General features: G+C 32.5%; 1 protein-coding gene, 1 long non-coding RNA gene and 2 pseudogenes across 2 annotated transcripts; 2 read left to right on the top strand and 2 right to left on the bottom strand.

The window, feature by feature from the left end:
- Window positions 1-328: 328 nt before the first annotated feature.
- LOC117905750 lies at window positions 329-10477 on the bottom strand (annotated as a pseudogene).
- Window positions 10478-11065: 588 nt separating this feature from the next.
- On the top strand, window positions 11066-11997 carry LOC117906961 (annotated as a pseudogene).
- Window positions 11998-12432: 435 nt separating this feature from the next.
- Window positions 12433-15106, bottom strand: LOC117906962. Its single transcript, XR_004649931.1, has 6 exons — window positions 14967-15106; window positions 13563-13809; window positions 13319-13425; window positions 12931-13024; window positions 12561-12622; window positions 12433-12469 (listed from the first exon to the last, which is right to left on the bottom strand). It is a non-coding gene; the product is annotated as an uncharacterized LOC117906962 (long non-coding RNA).
- Window positions 15107-25412: 10306 nt separating this feature from the next.
- Window positions 25413-27545, top strand: LOC117906957 (putative 12-oxophytodienoate reductase 11). The gene is made up of 5 exons (XM_034820253.1): window positions 25413-25577; window positions 26004-26144; window positions 26267-26397; window positions 26546-26722; window positions 26816-27545. The coding sequence occupies exons 1-5, from the start codon at window positions 25504-25506 to the stop codon at window positions 27409-27411; spliced, it is 1119 nt and encodes a 372-aa protein (XP_034676144.1). The 5' UTR covers window positions 25413-25503; the 3' UTR covers window positions 27412-27545.

Below are 27545 nucleotides of genomic sequence, written 5' to 3'. Positions count from 1 at the left end.
AAATCCCACATCGATCAGAGATAGCACTTGCGTGCTTGTACAACCACACAAGCCTTTATGTGGGCTGCTGGAGATGCATTGGGCTGGCGGAAACGGCCCATTTATTAGCATTAAAATTTGGAAAGGTGGGCAGGAATTAGCATCAACATGAAACTAAATATCAACACAAGCATAATTATGGGAATTAATCCCTTTATTATCCTGCAGGATGGTCCTTAAATTCTATATTCTTTGTGGCACTCTTACAATAACGTGGAAACTATCTGAAAGAAAATAACAATTATGGAAACAATTTAGGATGCTATATCACTGAAAAATAATTCAAGTTCTAATCCTGCACCTTTGAGAATCTACTCGGTATCTTCAAGAAATGGATAATTTCTCTGTTGTACTTGTCGAGAGGAGCATTGAGCCCAAATCTCTTTGGAAGATCTGGGTTGGCCAAGAACCAACGCCCATACACAAGAAGATCTGCGCGATTCTCTGCCACAGCGTTGTTCCCATCTTCTCTGTCATACCCCCCAGCAACAAGGAATGTACCATTGAAAGCTTTTCTCATGGGCAAAAGACTATGGGGACATTCACATTTTTCTCCGAGTGTTTCCATCCTTGGTTCAACCATGTGGCAGTAGAGAAGCCCGTATTTATTCAAGGATTCAGCCATGTAAAGGCCTAGAGCTTTTGGATTCGAGTCTCCAGCTTCTCCATAAGTATCACATGGAGAAAGCTTTATTCCAACTTTGTCTGCCCCTATCTCATCAGCAACAGCTTCAACTACTTCCAAAGCAAACCGGCATCTGTTCTCTAGGGATCCACCATATTTGTCAGTTCGATCATTGACCTGGTCTTTCATGAACTGGTCAAGCAGGTAGCCATGAGCCCATGGATCTCGACTCCATCAAAACCTACATATTGAACAAGCAATGTTATTGCATGAAAGAAATTGAGGGCCAAATCAAGTGCAGTTTAGTATTAGGGAAACTACATCCACGAAATGGTTCAATACCATCACTACAATCGTTTTGCAGAACAAGAAGTTCAAATATCTGTTACTGGTAGGGACTCAATAATTTTCAAGGCAGACAGCTCCAACAGGAGTAAGAAACTGAAGTGGCTTCATTCATGAAATCCTAAGACTAAAATCCCATAATTCAATGGTGGGATGGCTGCCATTTTCTTAACTGAGCATGCATGATAATGGGCTTGCACCTTCAAATGCTATGACTTGGCTAATCAAATGTTTTTCACTGTCTTGCTGAAGAAAATAAAGAGAACAGGACTGTAGCAGAAAACAAAGCATAAAGAAGAAAACAGAGTATCAGAAAATTCTGGAACTGAAAGAGTGAAAAAGTGTTCTTCACTTCTCTTGATCTGATTTACATGTGTTTTTATATCAAAACTTCTAGAATCTAACTCTGGTTGCCAACTAACTGTAGTTACGAACTGACCGCAGTTATAGTTACATAGGTTAGCTAACTTCCTAATTAAATTTGGTTAGCTTAACACCCCCCTCAAGCACAACCTAGAGCGATAGCAAGGTTGAGCTTGGTTAGCAAATACTGAAACCTGGGAATAGACAAAGGCTTAGTGAACAAGTCAGCCACTTGTTCTACAAAAGGAACATAAGATACCACTAGTTTTTTATCTAGCACTTGCTCATGAACATAATGGACATCCACTTCAATATGCTTCGTTCGGGAATGAAATACCGGATTAGCAGCCAAGGCACCGACACCTTAATTGTCACACCATATGACAAGTGTGTTGACAAGAGAAATTCCAAGTTCTGAAAAAAGAGAATGTAGCCATGCTACTTCAGTTGATGCATGAGCGAGGGTGCGATACTCTGCTTCGGTTGAGGATCTTGCAACCTTAGACTGTTTATAGGAGCTCCATGTGAGAAGATTAGGGCCAAGAAACACACAGTAGCTAGTTGTAGAACGGTGATCATCAATTGAACTTGCCCAATCTACGTCGGTGTATACTTGAAGATGCAGAGATGAAGTCAGAGTGAAACGCAGTCCACGATGAACTGTACCCTTGAGATATTGTAATACTCTTTTACACGTTGTCCAATGGAGCTCAATAGGTTGCTGCAAGTATTGACTGAGTTTGTTTACAGCAAACGCTATGTCCGGTCTTGTGTAAGTCAAATATTAGAGAACACCAATGGTGCTTCTATAAAGTGTGGGATCAGAAAATGCAGGGCCGGAAGCTGCATAAAGTTTGAGGGTTGCACTCATGGAAATAGGAACTGGTTTAGCTGAATGCATATTAATCCTAGTGAGGAGATCAACCGTGTAATTTAACTGTGTAAGATGAAGACCAGTTGTTGTGCGAAGAGCTTCAAACCCAAGAAAATCTTTCACAAGGCCTAGATTTTTTAACGTAAACCTATTCTGAAGATCCTGAATAAGAGTTGAAGAAGTGGAGCATTGTTGCCTGTAATAAGTAGATCATCACCATAGACTAGCTACAAAAGAAAATTGCCATTATGCTTGTAGATAAACAGAGACATATCTGATTTGGAAGAAATGAACCCCCAGGTATGGAGTGCTTCCCTGAGCTTGTGGAACTAGGCACGTGGTGCCTATTTAAGACCATATAATGTTTTTTTGTAGTTTATAAACATGTTGGAGATGAGATGTGTTAACAAATACAACTGGTTGGAAAAGATAAACAGTTTCTGCAATTTCTCCATTGAGGAAGGCATTGTTGAAATCAATTTGCCAAATCTCCCAATTGTGTGTTACAGCCAATGTAAATATAACTCGAATAGTAGAAGCTTTGATCACTGGACTGAAAGTATCAGTAAATTCCACACCTGCATATTGTTGAAACCCTTTGGCCACTAGTCTAGCCTTGTAGCATTGGATGGTACCATCAAAATTATATTTGACACAAAAAATCCATTTGTTGTCTATGAGATTCATGGATGGATGAAAGGGAACCAAGGTCCAAGTATTGTTTCGAACTAAGGCTTGATATTCTTCAACCATAGCTATGTGCCAGTTGGAATTTTTCAATGCTTGACTGGCAGTGGTAGGAAGTTGGTCTGAGGGTGAAATGGAAATAGATAGGTATGTAATATGGTATGGGAGTAGTTTGGGTTTAAATGTACCCACCTTTGAATGAGTAGTCATGGGATGAAGGGAGGAAGCTGAAATAGGAGGTGAAGGTACAGAGGAGGACACTGGTTTTGATGTAGCTGGACACATGGAAGGATGCGAAGAGGTCTGTGACATGGTTTGTAAAAGAGGTATAGTGAAAGATGTGGATGAAGTGTGTGGATTAGGATTGGAATCATTCATTGGTAGAGATGAATAGGGAAATGTTTTTTCATAAAAAATAACACTTCTTGAAATATAAACTTTCCCGGAAGGATGCAAACATAGGTATCCTTTATGGGAGAGACTATATCCAATGAATGTGCATTGAGTAGACTGATATTCTAGTTTATGGTTTTTGTAAGGTCGGAGATACGGATAGCAAGCACAGCCAAAAGTCTTCAAGAATAAAAAATCAGGTGAGGATTTAAACAAGAGTTCATAGGGAGTCTTACTATGGAGAACCAGAGTTTGGTAGTCTATTGAGAAGGTAAGTTGCTATAGAGAAGGCATGCCATCAAAAAGTAAATGGCAATTGAGATTTAGCCAACAAAGTCAAGCCAATTTCTACAATGCCTCTATGCTTTCATTTCACCTTCACATTTTATTGATGAACATGAGGACAAGGATGACGGAAGAGGATGCCTTTCTTCTGCAAAAGAGATTGAAGGAGACGAAACTCTCCACCCCAGTCTGTTTGTAGCCACTTAAGTTTGGTAGGAAATTGTCGATCAACCAACGCTATGAACTACAGGATAATTGATGTTGCTTGGGACTTTTGTTGCATGGGATAAATCCAAGTATAGTTTGTAAAAACATCTACAAATGCAATGTGATATTTGTACCCATCACATGAAATTGTATGTGCAAGACCCCACACATCGGAAAAAACTAGTTCAAATGGAACTCGTGTTTTATTAATAGTAATAGGGAATGGAAACTGTTTTGCCTTGCCTAAAAGACAAGCAGTACAAAAACTGAGTTCATTTTGGAGCTTGGACTTAATGCCTAATCTGTCAAGTACTAGAGACACGGTTTTGTTGCATGGATGACCTAGTCTTTGATGCCACAAGTGTCCAACACTCGTGTTGTTGTCTTCTACACATCTTGTAGATTCAGTTTTATTTACTTGCAGGCTATATTCAATAGATGAAGTAGTTGGTTTCTTGTTGATGGTAGATGGAGTAGTAGCTAGAAAAGGTAAGAACGCATTTGTATATTCAGAGAAACCTGCAAACTGTCGGTTAGATGAGACCTTGGAGATATCCAACTGATATAGGCCTTCCTTAAGGTTGCCTTGAAGTAATATCTCTCTGAACTTCTTGTCCTTAACAAAACAACAATGAGAGTCAAACTCAAGGATAACATCATTATCTTGAGTGAATTTAGCTACACTGATTAGATTCTTAGTAAATTGAGGTACATAAAGTACATTGGTAAGATGTAATGACTTGGAAGATTTACGTGAAGGAAAAGAAGTATGACCAACACTAGATATATCTAGTGTTTGTCCATTTCCCACCACAACATTACATGTGCCAGAGTAGTGATCAAAGACATCAAGAGTATTGGAATCAGTGGTCATGTGGTGAGTAGCACCACTGTCAACGAACTATGAAGAGTTTGAGTTAAGATCCGGAGCAACAATATAGGCATGAGGAGATGAGTTTGTTGAATCATGTTGTTGGTGTGAATTCTGAATTGAATGTGATGGTACTAGTGGCCTTGTGGAACAATATTGAGGTTGACTTTGAGGCTGCATTTGAGGTTGCAGTGGAGGTGGTCGATGTTGAGGTTGTTGTGGTTGATGAAGAGATGAAAACTGTTGATTTTGTGCACGTGGTGGAGATTGGAAGTACACATCAAAATGGTGGAAGCACTTCACAGCAATGTGTTCCATTTTTCCACACATGATAAACAATTCTTGAAGTTTGTGGATTATGTACATTTCTAAGATGAAAATTTCTGTTGCTTGAGCCTTTGAACTATCAATCATTAGTGTTAGAATTTTGAACACCTCCAACTGTAATATGTGCTACTGGTGGAATATCAATAACAGAGGCTACTGAGAGTTGCTCAAGATGAATTTCATGACTTTGTAGCAGATAATGGACTTTTTGTAGAGAAATTGCCTTAGATCTAGACGTAATATTCACAACAATTGTTTCAAATTCTGGTCTTAATCCACCTAAAATGTAAAGAATTAAATCTTCATCTAGTATAAGTTTTCCTGAGGTAGAGAGCATATCTATTATGTTTCTCATTTTTAACACATAATCATTTATGCTTAGAACACCTTTCTTTAATGATTGTAGCATGAAACGTAGTTAAAGAGTTCTTGCCTTTGAATTTGAGACAAAAAGTTTTTCAAGAACACTCCATACTTTGGCTAATGTTTGACAATTAACCACATGACCATACACGAATTCAGAAATGGAAGCAAGAATCTAACTCAACAAGAATTGGTCTAAAATTATCCATTGATCATATTCTAGATTGGATGTAGGTTGAGATGAATTAATTGATGTTCATTGAGAGAATCTTGGAGGTTTTGGTAGCTTACCGATGAGAATTTGATCCAGTCGATGTGCTCTAGCTGTTGGTAATACTTGAGATCACCATATTATGTAATTGTTCCTCTCTAGCTTCACCGAGATCGGATGAAGCGTAGAAGAATTTGTCTTGTAAGAATTCAGGAAACTTCCGACGAGTTTCTTGCCGAAGATTGGAGTCCTTTTGAGGACACCTCTGGTGCAAAGAGATTGATATAATCAGTCACCATTTTAGACGTGTGTCAATGGAGCTTTGATACCATGTCTTGTTGAAGAAAAGAAAGAGGACAGGACTGTAGCATAAAATAGAGTATAAAGAAGAAAACAGAGTATCAGAAAATTCTGGAACTGAAAGAGTGAAAAAAAATGTTCTTCATTTCTCTTACACTGATTGATTTACATGTGTTTTTATATCAAAACTTCTAGAATCTAACTCTGGTTACCAACTAACTGTAGTTACTAACTGACCATGGTTATAGTTACATAGGTTAGCTAACTTCCTCACTGAATTTGGTTAGCTTAACATTCACCATCACCAAAATTTATTTTAATTGAAAATATCACATACCAGCTTCAATAGCGTTCCTTGCAGCAAGTCTAAAATCCTTTCCAACTTGAGTGATTTCATCTGTTGTTAGCCGCCGGGGAGGTGAGAACTGGTCAACATCAATTCCATTGCTTCGGATTTGGGGTGTCAATGGCTAGTCTGTACAAGAGATTGGAGCTTGCCCGTTTGGCTGGAAATCTGAAAAAGTTAATAGGATGGATAAATCAGAGGAGCTAGAAACAAACAGAAAATAAACCTTATTTCTCAATAAAATCCGTTCATGTCATCATATAAGCTTGAAAAAAAAAAAAAAGAACTAGAAGATTCCATGTCGGATGCATCCCAACAATTCACGAACTCTTCAATATTCATTTGCATGCTGTAAGCTAAGGAATGCCTTTCAAATCTACAGCAAATGGTAAGTAAAAAACACACCCGTGTTTGAAACCCTCCCCACATGCCAAATCTGAAAAAAAGAGAAACCGCCTTTAGGAAGAACAGCATCTACAATAGGTTTCCATGCTCCAACTTGTCCTTTTGTCCATATGCCTGGTGTATGTGGTTACCTAAAAATATGGAAAATTCAAAAAATAAATAAATAAATAAAAAATAAGGGCACATCAATATCAGAACACTAGAAAGTATATGTTCAAGTACATCTTGTTTATTTACATTTAGAAAAAGGGAGAATTGTGTTTTCAGTTCGACTTGATAATTAAGATAAAATTCTTCAATAACCCGTAATTGATTACAAGAACATAAGATAATAATGGACAAAAATATCATTTTGACTCATTCTTTTTTTTTTTTTTTTTTTTTTATCACTTTTCACATGCTACTACCCGTTAGATTCTCTCTTATTTAACCATTTTTTAATGTTTCATTATTTTTTTAAACTCTTTTAGAAATAATTGATGAAAAATTAACATTATTTTCTATTTTAAAATTATAAATAAACATAAATTATATTAATGATTTAAAGAATATTTTGGAAATACTTTCTAAAAAATGTTAATTTAAATAAATAAATATTATCTTTTACATTTTAGAAGTAAATAATTTAATGATTAAAATATTATTTAAAATAAATATATTCACTATTTTCTTTTCTTTTATATTAAAAAGTATTTTAAAGTTTTTTTTTATTATTATTATAAAATAAAAAGTTGAATTTTTTTTTTTAATTTTCTTCCTTCCTTATTAGGACAATGAGTCTAAGAAGAATGTAATATTTTGAATTATTACTTCTTTTTTTTTTTTTTTTTTTTGATCCCTTAACTTAAAACTTGACTTTGGAGATTAGACTCACTTAAATCACTACCTAAATGCGTTAGATAATAAACCCAAAATGTGAATTTTAACTAAATCACTAAAGAAGGTAGAGTATTTTTTCTTTATATTTTATTTTCATATATATATATATATATATATATATATATATATATATATATATATATATATATATATATATATATAAACATATTGAAATCATTCAACTAGAATATTTTCAAGGAGCTTGACCATCTTGTTCTCTTTTCTTCCACAATCAAATCTTGCCTTGTACAATGGTATTATATTAACTGTATAAGGGAAATGTACTAAGTGTACAAGGACGCACAAGGTTACATTTTGTGAAAAAATTCAATTTATTTTGAACCATTACTTTATTTTTCTTGTTACCCACCAATTGTATACCTATGTTATGCATTTTATTTAATTTTCATATAAAAATTCAAATACTTTCCTAGTAATGATATTTGGGGGAAAAAATTTGACCCCATATCATCCACCATTTTTTCAATTCAATCATTGGAAATATGGTTAAACACACTTACGTAAATACATAATTTAGGATAGATATGAAATTTGTGTCATTGTATAAGGGTATTATACTAAGTGTACAAGAGTCTCACATTAAGTGTACAAGGGTGTATAAGGTTACATTTTGTGAAAGATTTCAATTTATCCTGAATCATTCCTTTATTTTTCTTATCACACGAATTGTACACTTATGTCATGCATTTTATTTAATTCTCACATGCAAATTCCAATATTTTTCTAAATAATGATATTTGGAGAAAAAATTTTAACCTTAAGTTATCTACTATTTTTTCAACCAAACAATTGAAAACATGATTAACACACCTACATGAATACAAAACTTAATAGAGATGTGAAATTTGTGTTATTATACAAGGGTATTACACTGAAATTAATGTGTTAAGCGTACAAGGGTGTATAAGGCTCCTAATAAGTTTTATTCGAATTTTAAACAATTTAAACAACTTGAGTTTGACATTAAGACGATTATTGATTTATTTATTTAGTTTTACCAAATTATGTAATTAAGACCTTCCCTACAATAATTAACACATAAAAAATAAAATTACAATCAATTATATTTGAATTATTCATTATTCATTATAAGTAAACTAAATGAAATATATATATTTTTACTATTTTAGCTTTATAAACATAATTTTATTGTTATCAATAGAGATTAAAAAATCATATTTAAATGGAATTAAAAATAAACAAAAATATTTTTGTAACATTTTTATTTTTTTTAATCATTAATTTAAATTATGAAATTAGTTTTAAAATTAAAAATATTTTTTGTAATTATGGTTTTGAAAATTTCATGATTTTTATCTTATTACTTTAAAAAATTGCTTTAATAAGAAAATATTTATTTTAATACTTTTAAATATTTAAATCTTTATTTAAAAATATTTAGGATTATATGGGGAGCGATTAGGTAATTTTGGATTTGAGAAATTTTGAATATCTTGAAGACTTTAATTTTTTTCAATTACCCTATTTACACTTTCAAAATTATTGAAAGGTTGATAAATTATATATATATATATATATATATATATATATATATATATATATATATATATATATATATATATATATATATAACATGTAAGTGTTTACACTATTTTTGAAATAATACGAAAAATAATAAACACTTTATACCTAATTTGCAAGTTAGAAAATAATACTAATAATAATATTTTATGAGATATTTAAAAATTATTTAATATATATAAGAAATAATGTAAAACATATTTATTATTTTGTAAGTAAGAAACAAAGAAAAAATATTTGATAAGGTATTTAAAAAGCATTTATTATATATTCTATAAGTTTGAAAAAATAATAATAATATTTGATGATGTCTAATTTGCAAATTAGAATAAACAAAGAATACTAATATTTTATAAGGTGTTTAAAATTTGTTTAATATATACAAGAAATAATATAAGTTTGAAATAAATAATAATATTTATTATATATTATGTAAGTTTTCAAGGTATTTAAAAAATATTTATTATATATATTATATAAGTTTGAAAAATAATAATAATAATATTTGATGAGATATTTAAAAATTATTTATTTTAAAAATGTATTTAGTAATAATAATTTTTAACCATTTATCTTTCATATTCAATCTGATGGAGAAAAAATAATTAGAAAATGATTCAACTTGGTTTCATTGATAAATCGGTGAGAGAATGGTGAAAGAGCTAAAAAATGAATGAGAAAGGTAGGTTAGCCGATTAGTTTTTTCATTTAATAGTTAAAAGTATTTTAAGGATTTTTTTTAAAGATAATATCCTACTTCTCAATTTCTACTCTTTTATTAGGTTTTGAGTTTAAATGTGAGTGATACGAGGACTTTAGCTCAATTTCCAAGTTTAGCCGGGGTGAAAACACAATTTTCCCCTTAGAAAATGAATGGAACTTCAGAAAATGACATCTTCTGCTATTACCCTTGAGCAGTGTCGGAAACTTCTGTTGCTTCTGCTATGAGAAGACCCCCTTTGCTGGTTCTTTGAGAGTACGTAATATACGATAGCGTGTGATTGACTACTAAACCAGGCACAGCCTATATACACTTCTAAACAACAGGGTAATCGGTAATCTAAAAAAACTATGGTTTTAACAGGTCCTCCCTTTTGGACCGTTTGGCCTTTCAAAGGACTGCAGACCGCCTGAATTGGTAAACCGGATGAACCGGGTCCCTTATGTTCTTTCACTCACAAGCCCACTAAACCAGCCTGATTCAGGCCTTTTACCCCCTCTTTTAAAGGACCCAATTCAAAAGCCGAATCCTTTATGCTATTTGCAAGCCCATTCTTTAATCCATGTGCAAACATAGAGGAGTTATGTATATAAAGGTCTCCTCATTCTTATTCAAATCCGATGCGACTTGAACCCAGAACCTGAATCTCAAGGAAGGCCACAAGAACCACCATGTGCATGCATTTTCTTGTTGAATATGGTAAACAAAGTAACATATTCTTTTTTTTTTTTAATTTTTTAAAATTAAAGATTTTAATTTTATTATTGAGAGCAGAGACATTTAGTCCTTGTACTTTCCCGTCCATGTTTCTCCCTCAGTTATTGTCTCAATCATAAACAAAATTTGATTTTTCTTGTCCCTTCTTTTCGAGTAATATAAATAGAGACACCAGATAAGCATTTGTGTGTGCAGCATTTTGTGGGTGGTGCTCAGCTTGTGAGGAAAACAGTAGTGGCTTTTGCGTATAGTACTTTTGAGAAAGCCCTTGGGTTTCTCACACGCCTTTGCTCGTCTCCTTTGCTTGTCTGTTGATTTCCTTCACTATCATCTTTTAGCCTTATTCCTCCTCTCCGCTCATCTGTAGATAAAGTGCTTGGTACAGAGTTGTACAGTTTTCGGGTCCCCGCGGCGTCTGCGATATTTAAGGTATGGTGGTCCTGGAGAATGGGTGGGGTACACTTTTTGAATTTTTTTGAGGGTTACTAAATTTTATTTTGCGTTTTTCTTGATGAGCAGAGGTTGAGACATACGTTGATCCATGATGAGGACTATCTTGTCTGCCTGCAAGCAAGCGCAGACGCCCCTACTGGATATTTTAGGGCTCAGCGTGGAGATCTTCAATCCGCGATGCCGGAAGGAGAAGGTGGTGTTCGTGATAGGAGCCACCGGCACCGGAAAATCGAAGCTTTCGATTGACCTCGCGACGCGTTTTTCAGCTGAAATCATAAACTCCGTCAAAATGCAAGTCTACAAGGGCCTTCACATAGTCACGAATAAGGTGACAGAGGAGGAGTGTCGAGGCGTCCCCCACCATTTGTTGATGATAGCTGATACTATTACCAACTTCACCGCCATGGATTTCTGCCGCCACGCATCACTAGCCATCCAATCCATCACCGCTCGCAATCGCCATCTCATCATCGCCGGTGGCTCCAATTCATTCATTGAAGCTCTAGCGACTAACGTCCCTGAATTCAAATCAAGGTACGAGTGTTGCTTCCTCTGGGTTCACCGCTTTGTATCAGAGCGAGTTGATCGGATGGTGGAGGCGGGTTGGTGGAGGAAGTAAGAAGAATCTTCGACCCGGAGGCCGATTACTCATGGGGAATCAGGCGGGCAATTGGAGTTCCGGAAATGGATCAGTTTCTGAGAAGCGAAAGAATTGTTAGGAGTAAAATTGCAGTTCAGTATCTGAGAAAAGCCATTGCCAAAATCAAAGAGAACACCTGTAAACTAGCTTGTTCCCAATTAGACAAAATTCACCGGCTGCAGAACATCAGGGGATGGAAAATACATCGCCTTGACGCCACTAAAGCCTTCCTAAAACGGGGGGACGACGAAGTGGAAGAGTGGGAGAAGCACGTGGCATGGCCGAGCACGGACATCGTCGGCTGCTTCCTGACCACCAAGACTGTGTGCCCAACATTGTGGTTCCGGTTCCGGTTCCGTTCACTGTGGTGAAGTACAGGCAATGAGACGTCAACCCAGAGGAAGCAGCACTCGTACCTTGATTTGAATTCAGGGACGTCAGTCACTAGAGCTTCAATGAATGAATTGGAGCCACTGGCGATGATGGGATGGCGGTTGCGAGCGGTGATAGATTGGATGGCTAGTGATGTTGGTAATAGTATCAGCTATCGCCAACAAATGGTGGGGAACGCCGCAACACTCCTCTGTCACCTTATTCGTGACTATGTGACGGCCCTTGTAGACTTGCATTTTGTCGGAGTTTATGATTTCAGCTGGAAAACGCGTCGCGAGGTCAATCGAAAGCTTCGATTTCCCGTGCCGGTGGCTCCTATCACGAACACCACCTTCTCCTTCCGGCGCCGTGGATTGAAGATCTCCACGTTGAGCCCTGAAATATCCAGTAGGGGCGTCTGCGCTTGCTTGCAGGCAGACAAGATAGTCCTCATCATGGTGCAGCTAGCGTGTGTCTCAACCTCTGCTCATCAAGAAAAACGCAAAACAAAATTTAATAACCCTCAAAAAAATTCAAAAAGCTGTACCCCACCCATTCTCCAGGACCACCATACCTTTAATATCGCAGACGCCGCGGCGATCCGAAAACTGTACAACTCTGTACCAAGCACTTTATCTGCAGATGAGCGGAGATGGAGGAATAAAGCTAAAAGATGATAGTGAAGGAAATCAACAGACAAGCAAAGTAGACGAGCACAGGCCAATGAGAAACCCAAGGGCTTTCTCAGAAGTACTATACGCAAAAGCCACTACTGTTTTCCTCACAAGCTGAGCACCCACAGAAGGCTGTACACACAAAAGCTTATCTTGTGTCTATTTACACTACTCGAAAAGAAGGGAGCAAGAAAATGAAATTTTGTTTGTCGGCTCGTCAAGATGATTAAGACAATGACTGAGAGAAATACGGAGAGGGAGAAAAATCACCTTCGTGGATGGGGTTTCAGCAGAGACGCCATTTAGTCCTTGTACTTTCCCTTCCATCAGTGTTTGGTTTCTCACTTTCTTTACTTTTCATTTCCTACAAAATAATCGATGAAGGAATCTATCAAACAATGACAGCATCCGTGGTTGAAGAGAGAAGATCCAAGGGCGTGGGTGCCCGTGCCTCCATAATCAAGGAGGGACCCTCCAAGTTTTTGGTCTGATTTTGAGCCTCCCAAAATCAGTTGCGTGCAACATCTTTCAGCTTAAAAATAAAAAATAAAAAACCTAGAGTGCTTTAATTTGCAATGTAATTTTTTTACCCCCTAAGGGTAAGAAAAATACATAATAAATTTAAATGAAGGCAAAAAATTTAACAGAAAATTCTTACTTTCTTATTGATTGCTGATGAATGTACAAGGCTGAAGATGGAGCTTCCTTTACAAACAACTTTGCACACACCTTTTTTTCCACATACTCTTGGGCACACTTCTACCACTAATTTATAGGCAAAGCATTTACAAGTGACAGGTGAGAATACAGGTGAGAATTAATTTCAAGTGGTTGGATGGTAGGAAAAATATTTACGATGTTCAAAGATTTGGTATAAATACAAAGACTTTTAAGACATTTACTTTTTTGACTTTTGTTTATTCATCCGTTCGTTCTTCTCTTCCTTCTTGTCTCTTTCTCTTGTTCTTTTCTTGCATAATACGTGGCTTGTGGATGTTTTTACTGCTTCTGAACTTGTACTGCCACATTTAATTTTTGTAGTTGAAGACGCATTTACTGCTTCAATGTCGTCATTGCTGACATCATCCTTCCATTGTTCTAACTTATGAAGGTATATTGCAGGTTCCTTTACATCTTCTTGTGTTGTTCCTAAAAAATAAAGTTTTATTAGATTTATAAATACAGATATGCTAAAATTATTTCTGACTTCTTGAAAATAACTGTTGTTTTCTTGTTCCATGTTTCTAAAAAATTGTAGTACAGTTCCTCTAAGGGTGCTTTTACAAAATTCATAAATTTCTTGTTGGTTTTCAAAGGATACTACCACTCCTGCTGAATTTAAAGATTGCTCCCAATTTTCTATGGTTTTTCTAAGATCCTGCGCACTATCTATACCTAATATTGTTCCATATTCATATACTGGGAAGGGTGGTCTCTTTGGATAACTTTGAGGAAAGTCAATAATAGGCTTAAATACCAAAAATACCCTTCAACTAAAAGGTTTTAAAATTCAAAGTATTTAAAACACATCACTTTTTGTACATTTATAATATGTGAGCCCCACATTTATTGTAAATATTGACATTCAAATTTTAAATCAAAATTTTGGGTTTAATCCTTATTATTATTATATATAATGATAATATGATTTGTTATTTAAATTTACTATTTAAAACAAAAATACTTCTAAAAAATATTTTTAAAATAACATTTAATGTGTTTTTTTTTTGCATTTTTTTTTCATTCTAATTTTTTATTATGATAACTATCTTCTATTTATACATGGTAAATAGGTCATGTGCATTCAATGTAGACGCTTATAGTCTCCATTAAAGGCTGATTACTTAGAAAAAAAAATTGGAAAAAACATCTTTACTATGATTGTGAAATGGAAGAGACCAAGTTTGGCCATGATTGAAACCAAGCCCAGCTAGGCTTGATTGGCAGCATATAGACTGGCATACAAGGGAAAAAGACAACCCATATACCACTCTCAACAACTTGATTGAAGCATTCGGCCTGGAATTCAAAGGCAATGCAACACTCTCCCACATTTCACTAATTTCTGGCTTCATAAATTCATGAACAATCTCAATGTGAGACGCTGAAAATAAGGGCTCAACGAGAAAGAAATGAAAACTCTGAACCTTAAAAAATTTCCGTTACCCATGACCGAAACGACATAAATGTCCCCTCAAATTCCATCTTTCTCGCAAAATACCCAAAATCCAGCAACACCCAACAAGCAGAAACAGAAAATATGAAATAAAATGGGAGAAAATCAAGCGAGAAAGTAGAGATTGCACCTGTGAGAGAGCTGGAACTTGCCCAACTTGTATGGAGTGATAAGAGGGATGAGGGTTTCAGCAGAAACGCCATTTAGTCCTTGTCCTTTCCCGTCCATCAGTGTTTGGTTTCTCTGTTTCTTTTCGTTTCCTAGAAAATAATCGATCAAGTAATCTATGAAACAATGAAAACATCCGCTTATGGTTAAACCATTTATAGAGAGAAGATCCACGGGCGTGGGTGCCCGTGCCTCCATAATCAAGGTGGGACCCTCCAAGTTTTTTGGCCAGATTTTGAGCCTCCCAATATCAGTTGGACTAGAATGCTTTAATTTTCAATTTAAGTTTGAAATAATATTTATATTTAGAAAAATATCTTTTATAGATTATAATTTTTTTTATATAATCTCGTTTTATTATTTTTATTTTTAGATTTTATCTAAATTTTTAGTTAAATTTTCTCATTATTAGATCATTTTTAAATAATATATTTATTTTAAATGATTAAAATTAGGTATCTATTCATCTGCCAGTGATGAGATCATCCCATATGTCAATCAACGTACACAAAATTAATTATTAATGAACTTTTTTCATCACCAATGAGGTCATCATGTCGGTGGGTGACAAAAGTATATATGAATAAGAATAGGAAAAATCGTCGTCCTTTTATTCAACATTTCGTAAAATAATACTAAAAAACAAAATCCAATTTATAGAAAAAGATATTCCACTCTTTAAAAAAAATTACTTACTTTCATTTAGGTCTACTAAATCACGCAGAATTTATAATTTATTTTAATTTTACCGTTTTGATGACTTGAATTTTATTTAGGTGGATTCATAAAATTCATAATATGAGTATATATATAATTAATGATGTATAGTTTTAGAATTAATATGATTACGTTTCTATTATAATCATTTACATTATAATTTGATGTAACGATGATTATGTTTTTATTGTAATTACTCGTAATTTTCTTTTTTTATGTCAATCTTTCGATATAGCGGGTTTTTTCTTCTTTTTTCATGATTTTTTCTTGTTTAAGATTTTTCATATAAATCTATATATTTTTAACTTTTATTTTTTTAATTGTCTATTTTCACTATCGTGTAATATGCTCGATTTTAGAATCTGGTGTTCTACGGAGCTAAATTCGGCATGCAATATAAATATTAGTTTTAAATCAAAATTTTTAATAATGTAAATAAAGTCAAAAGAAAAAAATTTCATACATTTTTTAAACTAACTTTTAAAATGAATTTTCAAATAAAACTTTTTATATGAAACTTATTTAAATATTTTAAATTATTTAATTATTTATTTAAAATGTGATAAAACATTTCAATAAAATTAATAATATTAATGGCAAATTTAAATTTTTTGTAAATGGACTAAAATGAATTTAAGATAATTTTATTAGAAAGTTTGGTAAATATAGATTAATTTGAGTTATTTCAATTATTTGAAGTTAGTATTAATTTTTAAGATATTTTATAAATATAATATATTTATAAGACTAAACACCAAGCCAAGTACTCTACTCAAGGAATTTTCCTTCCTTTTTTTATTTATTTAAATGAAATCCATTTAGAGTCCAACCGAAAAAAATGTTGTGATGTGATGCATGTGAGGACAAAATTAAATTGGATTAAATTTAGTGGGACCCATTTATGAAAACCCAACAATTTTCCATTTTTAAATACATATATATTCATAAATTTATCAAAGTCATAGCAAAGATGGTTTTTTTTTTTAAAAAAAATATTTTTTAAAGTAATAAGCCTTTAATGGAGACTAGTAAGAGTCTACATGATCTATTTCCCATATAGAAATAGAAAATAGTTATCATAAAATGACTAGTAAGTGCACCTTACCATATACAAATAGAAAATAGTTGTATATAAAGTAAGGTAAGCATTGGAAATGTTAGGTGAACGTCCACCGCCTCTATTACTAAAGGAATAAACACTTTTCTTTACTCATTTTAAAGATGAGTATTAAATGAAAGCATTTTGTAAGCCTATAAATGGTCTTTGGAATGGAAAAGAAAGTTTTCTCTCATTTTCTCATTCTCTCATTTCTTCATTGTCTTTGTCTTTTATTCTCTCAACTTGCTTAATTATCTTCTTTGATTTCTTCATCCCCACACTATATATTATTATAAAAATAATATATATTTATCTTTACTTTTATTTGCATTGCATTTATCCTCATTATATAACATGTTATCAGCACGAATTACTCTAAATGTACTTCTCTATCTTAAACTTGAGGTTGTTTATATAGAATAAGATTTTACATGTTTATATTACTATTGATTTTGTTCATTTAATTTGTGTTATATATTGTTAAAGTTATAAGAAAATTATTTGGTTTTGATTATAATAAAAAGTTATATCAATGTTATCAATTTATTGTAATTGATTCTAATTCTAATAATATTGTTTTGTTATATATATATGAAGTTATTTAATAATGTCAAATATCACAAAACTTGAATTTGTGTAACTTGATATTTCATGAAAGAACTATCTATTTTGGATAATTGATGCTGAAATGCATCTTAATGCAATGAATCTTGAAATTACAATCAAAGAAGGAAATTAAGCATCTCTGCAAGATTATGCAAAAATACTGATTTTCCTTCATCATTATCTTCACGAAGGTTTAAAAAATGAGTATATTACGATAAATGACTTTTTTACTCTATGGAGTAATTTGAAGAAAAGATATGACCAAAGAAAAATGTAATTCTCCCAAAATCTTGATATGACTGGATACACTTAAGGTTGGAAGATTTTAAAACTGTTAGTGAATATAACTTCACATTGTTCAAAATCAGCTCTCAATTAAAGTTGTATGGAGAAAAAAAAAATCATAGAAGAAGACATGTTAGAAAAAACTTTTACTATATTTCATGCCTCGAATATGCTCTTGTAGCAAAAATATCGAGAGCATAGATTGGAAAAATACTTTGAATTAATATCATGTCTTCTTATCACTAAACAAAATAATGAGTTTTCAATGAGAAATAACTAATCTCGTTCAATTAGATATGAACCATTCCTTAAAGTGAATGCAATATCGTCTCAAACTCATGGACAAGGACAAGGACGAGGACATGGTCGTGGTTGTGGAATGAATCCCCGATATCATGGTTCTTATTGTAATAATTCCTCAATTTTTATTTTTTTATTTTATAAAAAAAGTCTCATGGCACCACCATAAGTGGAGTAATACTGAGACAAAACAAGAAAATGAGAAGTGTATACAAGATAAACCTCCTAAGAACCATGAGAATAATTGTTATACATATGATATGAAGGCACATTGGTTGCGTACATGTTGTTTACCCAAACATTTAGTCAACTTTTACCAAACATCCAGAAAAGGAAAAGGAAAAGAGATAGAGATGAACTTTAACGATGGTATGGATTGAACCTAACCTACTATGATATTGATTTCTTTAGAGGTCCTTGTGAAAAAATTAATCATTTAATAAATAATGAAAATAATAACATTGATTGATGTTACTTTATATATCAAACAATATATTATTATGTTTTATATTTACATCTGATTTTATTTTGTTATTTACATTATGCTTTGTTTTTTTTTAAAAAAAAATTAGTTATATCCAAAATTCATGTGTTATTTGGTTTCAAGATGAATGAGAATGATTTATGTCTTGCAAACTATGCAACCACATACATAATTCTTTGAGATAAAATATATTTTCTCGAATTGACATTGATAAAAGTTAATGTAAGTACCATATATGGTACTACAAACTTAGTTAAAAGAGTAAACATAATACTATCAAATGGAACTAGTATCTATATAAATTATACTTTATATTCTAGTAAATCTAGAAGAAAATTGCTCAATTTTAAAGATATTTGTAGAAATGGATATCATATTTAAACTATGAATGTAGATAATATAGAATATCTTTGTATTACTTCCATTATATCTGATCAGAAGCTTATAATGGAAAAACTCTCAACTTTCTCCTATGGGTTGTATCATACAACTATAAAGTCTATTGAATCATATGTTGTCGTGAACGAGAAGTTCAATGATCCAAAAGTTTTTGTCATTTGGCATGACAGGTTAGGTCACCTAGGGTCTTCAATGATGTGTTAAATAATTGATCACTCACATGAACAATGCACTAAAATGGGCCCCCAATGAAAACTTGGGATTTATGTAAGTTTTGATTCTCCATCTATCATAAGTTATCTTGAATCTTTGATAGATGATATTTTTACAGCTCGCTTTGCAAATTGTCATTTTAATTAGAGTGTTTTCCCGTCATTAGGGAGAGAAAAACTGATTCTTGAAGAATGACTATAAATTACTTGGAACACATCTACTATGTCTCATATTGATCCTTGTACAAATCAATGTGAACTAGAAGTTCAAAGGATCATTTATTTGCAAAATCTTGCAAATCAATTACCAGATGCATTTATTGATATAAAGAAAGTGACAAAGTCACATATTATAACTGCAAATTTAGCATGAATTAACGTCCTTGTAAGACAGTTAACAAATGAATCTAAGATATGCTTAAAGCATGGTAAACTTGTTGACTTAAAGAATGTAACTCTCTAGAAAAGGAAACCACAAGAAAAAATTGGCACTCTAGAAGAGACCATCAAAATGACTGATCAGTCTAAAATTGTTAAATATATAACCCCATAAGATGCACAAATAATGCAAAAAGCCTCTAAAGAGGCATATATTGAATAGAAAGCCCCTGAAGAGGAACACATTGAACAAGTTACCCCTAAAGAGGCACAAGTACCTGAAATTTGTGAGATCTCAGTAAGTTATGTACACACAATAGAAAAATGGGATCAAAATAATATTGTTATTAACCATTTTTTTATTTTCCAAGTGGCCTCTAATATCATAAAAAATAATGAAGATCCCAAATCACAAAATTTGGAAGAATGTCGACATAGAAATGATTGGCCAAAATGGAAAGAAGTTATACAAGCAGAATTAAACTCATTAACAAAATGATAAGTTTTTTTATTTGTAGTCCAAACACCTGAAGATGTAAAGCATGATGGGTACAAATGGGTATTTGTATGAAAACAGAATGAGAATAATGAGATCATAAGATATAAAGTGCGATTAGTAGCACAAGGTTTTTCGCAAAAACCTAATATTGACTACAAGGAAACATACTCTCCCGTCATGGACACAATCACATTTCGTTTCTTAATTAGTTTGACAATCTTAGAAGGACTGAATATGCATCTCATGGATGTTACTACATCATATTTATAAAGTTCTATGGATACACATGAAAATCTCTGCAAGATTTAAATTGCCTGAAGCAAATAGTACAAAACCTCATTGCATGTACTCAATCAAGTTACAACGATCCCTAAGTTGATTAAAACAATTTGAACGCATGCGGTACAAATGTCTTAGCTGATACTTGCTAAAAAAATAGGCATGTGAATAACCCTATATGTCCATGTATCTGCATTAAAAAAATTAGAAACAGAATTTGCAATTATTGCAATATATGTTAATGAAATAAATCTTGTTAGAACTCCTGAAAAGCTCACAAGAACAACAAATCATTTGAAACGCATTACTATCTTAATTGCCTAACAAAACAAGGGCTCATCATAATACAAAGACATTACTATCTTTGGTAGAATATTTAATTATGTATCGATTCTTTTAGCCTTTTAACCCCTAAATAGAGATGGGTGAGTGTTCTCATGAAGGATATGTATACTTCTCTTAGAGAATGAAGTGATAAAATGAGTATTCCTAGATTGCCTTCAAGGAAAAAAAAAAAAAAAGTTATGGTGTTTGATATGTTAACATTTGAAGTATGGAAAAGAGAAGTAAAGTGACCTATTTCTAATCGTGTAGATATTGTTTGTACTAACGGTAATGGATCTTTACTACTTTAAAATACGTTTTAAAGCTATGATTACTCATTGGACCTAAAACGGATGATATCTACATAAGAGGAAGTAAGGTATTATAAATGGTATCAAAGTTGATCCTTAACCTTGATGTAAGCCTTCATTTGTTTGACCCTGTAATTTTGTGGGGACATAATGAGAATATCATATTTGTATGAAAAAAAGAGGGGTAATTGTAATATCTCATATTAGATGAATGATAAAGGTTTTTACATTATATATGTATAAACTCCTCTAAATCATATGGACGTATTTTAAAGCTGTAAAGGTTCATTGGCCTAAAACGGTTAACATCTATATCGAAGAGAGCAAGACATTACAAATGATATCAAAGTTGATCATTGACCCAGTGTGGGAATTTGTTTAACCCCATAAGAGGTATTTGTCCATCTAAATGTCTTGCAATCCTGCGAGATATAATGAAGATATTATGTTTGTACAAGAGTGGTAATGATATCCTACAATACATTATAAGCAACATACTTCTCTTAACCATGTAAACAAGTTTCAAAGTCGTGAGGGTCCATTTTACCCAAAACAACTACATAGTTAAAAGCAAGTCACTACAAATAGTATGAGAGATGATCCTTGACCTTGATGTAAGTCTTTACTTATCTAACTTTATAAGGAGTAACTGTCTGTTTGGCCCCATAATCTATGGGACATGATAGGGACGAGTCTCCAAAGTGGGAAGGCCGAATTGTGATATCTCACATAAGATGTTGGGTATATATGCATAGCACATTGACCCATAATGGATCATATTTACATGGGAAGGAATGTTAAGTTACAAATTTTCAAAGTCTATCCATTGAAAAAAGAAAAATCTAGGAGGCCCCAAAAACACACATCCTCGAAATTTTGAAAAATTATTGTATTAAGAAAATCATGCTTCTAGTCAAGCCTAGTTTCAAACAATTATGGTTTTTATTCTTGAGTTACAAATGAGCAAATATTCATCAACATTTAAATTGGTACAAATCACATTGTTGCCTACCAAATATAAAACAAAACTTAAAATATATCATACTAACTAAAAGACTTGCTATTAGATTATAAAATTCATATTCACCAAATTCAAAAAAAGAAAAATAAATAAACAAAACCTAAATTGAAGCAAAATTTGAAACCGTTTTTGCAGAATTTGAAATATCTAATATAACCTATACCCTTTTCAATTCTAATTTATATCCTACGTTAGAATAAAAAGAACAAAATTATCAATACATAGACAACAATGTATAATGCACTAACACTCCCAACTGTGTAGATATTATTCACTTTGAATTTAATAGAACCTCATGACTTTAAAACATATCTACAATATTAAGAGGAATCCACAAATTAAGAAGAGCCTACATATATATAACGTCAAAAACTTTTTCTCTTATCCAATATAGGATATCACAATCACTTACTTTGTAAATGTAAAATCTTTATTATAAACGTATTTTAAAGTGTTGAGTTTAGAGTTGACAATATTTAAATGAAAGAAAATGGGTTATTACAATATTTTTTTTAAAGCAGTGAGCTTTTTAACAAAGACTTATCAATAAATATCCTAAAAGTAAAATAAAAATTTAAGGATTTTTCTTAAAGGAAAAGGAAAATACTCCAATAAGATAATAATTATGGTAAGAAGAATGGACTTTTTCTAAAATAATATCTAATTCTCTCCATTATAGTAGAGGAAAATATTCTTATAAAGTTATAAAACAAGGAAAAATGAATGAGTTTTCTATATCAGGTTTTCTCTGTCACGTTAAAAGCTATATTTTCCTAATCTAATCAATAATCAAGCTAACAAATTTGAATATTAGATGATGTAAAAGAGGACTTTGACTTCTATATATCTCTTTCCATATGTTCATAATATCTTTTAAATTGAGTTGATAAGATTTTTGAGGCATGGTGAAAGCCAAAGAACATTTGATGTTTACCTATCAATAATCAACCCCACCAATTTGAATATGAGTTGTTGTATGAGAGGTGCCTTTGACATTGTTAATGAAAGTATATCCACCAATCAAAAGGTCTATTTGAAAATGAGTGGTTGCATGAGAGGCGGTTGTTGATGAAACTTTATCCACCAATGGAAAGATGTGTAGGCAACTGTAATGAGAGACGAGTAGATATTGGGATGACAATGAATGAATTTTTTTCTATATATCTATTTATAATCCACATTGAAAAGATTATATTGAAAAGATTATATATAGAATTAAATTTTAGTTGAATTTTTTCCCCTATTTTAACATATGTAAAATAATATAAAAAAATTTACTTCTCAAAATAATAAGTTATAAAAATTTATAATATTTATTTATTTATAAAATATATTTATTTTTAATATAATTAAAAATTTTGAAAAAAAAATTATACTTATCCTACCTTATGTTTAAACTTTTTATTAAGACAAAAATGAGAATAACTTTGCATAAATAAGACACAATAAGACTAGGATGCACGGTCCCAAACCCACCCATTACCATGGCTAAGTAGGTTGTGATTACTCTAGAAAGATGATTGATATATTCGAGGTGTATTTCCACCCATGAGTTCTAGTTTTGGGTATATCATATATGACTTAGGCCTAACCGCCCATTCTAAATGTCTTCATCCAAAATATTCAATTTATGGGATAGACACCAATATTTAAGGAATATTCTTAGTGGATTCTTAAGTTTTAGAATCTTATTTATTTTATTTATTTAAAAAATTAGTGTGTGTGCCTCCATTTCCAAGTATGAAAAAAATTCTAATAAATTTATGAAACATAAGAAAAATGAATTTGATTTTTTTTTTTTTCCAAATAACCAACTTCTAATTTATCCTATCTATGCCAAAATATACAAAATTAAGATCTTAAGTTAATTGTATATCAATTTTTTATTGGTCATTACTTTTCTATACTAATATCATAAAGAACTTAAAATAAATAAGATGAAAAATGAAGGTTGGGTGATGCAGTGATAAAGGGGTAAAGATAAAAATATCGATAATTATGAATATATCGACAGTTCGATTTTACGAATATATCAGATATATTAACGGATATTTTGACATAAAATATTGATTGACTTAAAATTGATTAAAACTTATGAAAATATAAAACAAAATTTTTATAAATGAAATTAGAAGTATAATAGATATTTTAAAGTTATTTTATTAAAGAAATTAATATATATATATATATATGAGTGGACGTTGATTGTTAAATTACATCAAATAGTAGGTGTTGGGCCAAAAGGGGAGCAGCAAAATGATCCATTTTGAGCAGCAGCCCATTTTTAGATGCTTTGACTCGGTCAATGCGGACTGAAATATCCCGATATTTTAATACCAGTGTAAGGGAGGAGGTGTGGGTGCAGGTGCAGCCAATGAAGACTTCTGGATTGGACATGGATGCATCATCTTCAATGAAGGTGGCCAATGAACATATACACATCACATTATTGCTTTTTCATCCTTTGTGGTCTCATCAAATGGACCTTTACACTATGGATAAATTATTATTCAACTTCATAGTGGGGCCTCATGTTTTTCAATATTTTCTTATTTTGTTTCTATACTTTCTTCATTATTTTTAGCCAATGTAGATTAAATTTTCCTTTTTTATTATTTTTTTGCTTCAATGGAAAAAAATTAATTTTAGCCAATGTGGATTAATTTTCTTTTATTATTTATTACTTCAATAAAAGACATTCAAATAGAAAAATAAGTGAAATAACATAAAACGATTAAAATATGTTATTTAAAAATACCAAGTTTCATGTTTTTTAGTTATTAAATATATTTTTTATATTTTTATTTATTTAAATAATTTTATTAAAAAGGGTTTATGGTAAAAGAAATTTGATTCTGGTATTATTATTTTTTGCTTCAATGTAAAAAAATTATTTTTAACCAATGTAGATTAATTTTCTTTTATTATTTATTACTTATAAAAGACATTACCATAGAAAAATAAGTGAAATAACCTAAAACAATTCAAATATGGTATTTACAAATACAATTTTTCATGTTTTTTAGTTGTTAAAATTATTTCATATTTAATAAATATTAATATTATATTTAAAATTTTTTGTTTTAATTTTTAGAAGATCAAAAGGTTTATGAAACATAACTAATTGGAAAATAATCAAAATATGTATCAAAAATAATTTTGACTTATTCATTTAGGTATGATTAAAAAAAACCATATTTAAATAAATGTAATAAGAAATTAATATATTTATAAAATTTTAATGGTTATTTAACAGCTCATTAGTCCTTTATTTTTAATGATTATTTAATGGTTCATGCTGAAAATGAGAGTTGATATGACAAAGGATTTGGACAGCAGAGCAAGCATTCAACTTTGACCAGCATGGGCGTCCCACTCTTACGACTGTAGCAGCCACCGCCGCCAAAAATATAGATCTAAGCAGCCTCTCTCTTCTTCTTCTTCTTCTCTATAAATAGGCTTCAACACATTGGACTTTCAAGTCTCAGCACACTTTGGATATTGTTTTTCATACTTCATTCTCTGTACTTTGATTCTTTCGTTCATTGAGTTTTTTTTGAGAAAAAAAGAGAGAAACCGAAAGAAATGGAAGGAAAAGTGCAAGGAAAGCAGCCCCTTCTCACACCATATAAGATGGGCAAGTTTCAGCTCTCTCATAGGTATATTTCTCCACTTTCTTTCTTCATTTTCTTGCATTTTCTTTCGTATCTTCTGTTTCCACTTGTCGGGTGTTGTTAGAGTTTTGGGTTTGTGCTTGATTCATAAAATGAGAAAGCAGACAAGGAAAAAAAAGGAAAAGAAAGTTTTTGAGAGTCTGTATACTTGTATTTGGCTGCGTTGAGGGGAAATATTCTTTGTGAATTGGGTTACGAGAAATAAAACTTTTTAAGATTTAAAACATCAATTTCTTTTCTTTTGCCTTCTTTTTCTCAGCAACCAAACATAGCATGAATTCTGCCTTGAGGGTGCTCTTGTAGCACATGTGCATTGCCCCTGTAACATATTCTTTAGATGAATGTGTTAGATTTCTTCGTCTGCAAGTTCTAAACATGGCTAATTTTTCTTTCACTCTTAACATTTTGTAGGGTGGTTCTGGCTCCACTAACTAGACAGAGATCTTGGAACAATGTTCCTCAGCCCCATGCAATCTTGTATTACTCCCAGAGAGCCACTAAAGGGGGGCTTCTCATAACTGAAGCAACTGGAGTTTCCGACACTGCTCAAGGGTACGGTATTTACAGCAAACACTACTTTCTCAACTTCTGTTCGTTTTCTAAGTTTAAATAAAAAATATATGATCAAGTTGATATATATAAGATTAATTATCTGGTTTTTCCCACCTATGTAGCTATGCACATACCCCGGGTATATGGACAAAAGAGCAAGTTGAAGCCTGGAAGCCCATTGTAGATGCCGTTCATGCTAAAGGCAGTATCTTTATTTGTCAGCTTTGGCATGTGGGAAGAGTTTCAAACACAGGTATGTTCTTGAATTGTTGGGATACTACTCGGACGTACAAGGAATTCTTTAGGTCTATTTTGTTGTTGTAATTATGTGAAGGACAAAACTGATTTGCTACATAGATAATGTTTTCTAATTCTATCTATCCTATTACTGATCATTACAGAATTCCAGCCAAATGGGCAAGCTCCATTATCTTCTACAGACAAGGCATTGACGCCACAAGTCCGAAGCAATGGCTTTGATGTTGCTGAGTTCACAGCTCCTAGGCGGCTAACAACAGATGAAGTTCCTCGAGTTGTCAATGATTTTAGACTTGCTGCAAGAAATGCTATGGAAGCTGGTAAATTCATCCTCTAATACAATTAATCATGAATTAACTTTCTAGTCAATTTCTTCGATGCACTGATGATAATATTGTTTACCCAATATATAGGTTTTGATGGAGTTGAGATCCATGGAGCTCATGGCTATCTACTTGACCAGTTCATGAAAGACCAGGTCAATGATCGAACAGACAAGTATGGTGGATCCCTAGAGAACCGTTGCAGGTTCCCATTGGAAGTAGTAGAAGCGGTTGTTAATGAGATAGGAGCTGATAAGGTTGGAATAAGGATTTCTCCATTTGGCCATCATGCCGAGGCAGGAGACTCCAATCCAACAGCTCTGGGCCTTTACATGGTTGAATCCTTAAACAAATATGGTGTCCTCTATTGCCACATGGTTGAGCCAAGGATAAGAGCAGTCGGAGAAATGTGTGAGTGTTCCCACAGCCTTGTGCCCTTGAGGAAGGCTTTCAATGGCACATTCATAGCCGCTGGGGGTTATGTGAAAGAAGACGGAAACAATGCTGTGGCTGAGGAGCGTGCAGATCTTGTTGCATTTGGACGTTGGTTCTTAGCCAACCCAGATCTTCCAAAAAGATTTGCGCTCAATGCTCCTCTCAACAAGTATAACAGGGAGACATTCTACGCACCCGAACCCATAATCGGCTACACTGATTATCCATTTCTTGAGGATATTGTTGAGTAGATCTCCAAAGGTGTGAAATGGGGTCTGGAATTGTTCTGCCATTGAGTATTATATGTATCTATAACGATCCATTTCCCAACTAAATGGATATTAATTGTTTGCTCCAAAGTCAAAGGACTCACAGTTTTAAAATA

Source organism: Vitis riparia, chromosome 18, assembly GCF_004353265.1.
Source record: "Vitis riparia cultivar Riparia Gloire de Montpellier isolate 1030 chromosome 18, EGFV_Vit.rip_1.0, whole genome shotgun sequence".
In the NCBI taxonomy this organism is placed as follows: domain Eukaryota; kingdom Viridiplantae; phylum Streptophyta; class Magnoliopsida; order Vitales; family Vitaceae; genus Vitis; species Vitis riparia.
The sequence above is the reverse complement of the archived record's forward strand: the minus strand, read 5'-3'. Positions and strand labels throughout refer to the sequence as shown.

Bases quoted from the DNA above. Each gene is read 5' to 3' on its own strand.
- LOC117906957 (XM_034820253.1), top strand. From the start codon at position 25,504: ATGGAAGGAAAAGTGCAAGGAAAGCAGCCCCTTCTCACACCATATAAG. The intron at 25,578-26,003 runs GTATATTTCTCC...AACATTTTGTAG, and splicing joins AAGTTTCAGCTCTCTCATAG to GGTGGTTCTGGCTCCACTAA. The intron at 26,398-26,545 runs GTATGTTCTTGA...TGATCATTACAG, and splicing joins GGGAAGAGTTTCAAACACAG to AATTCCAGCCAAATGGGCAA.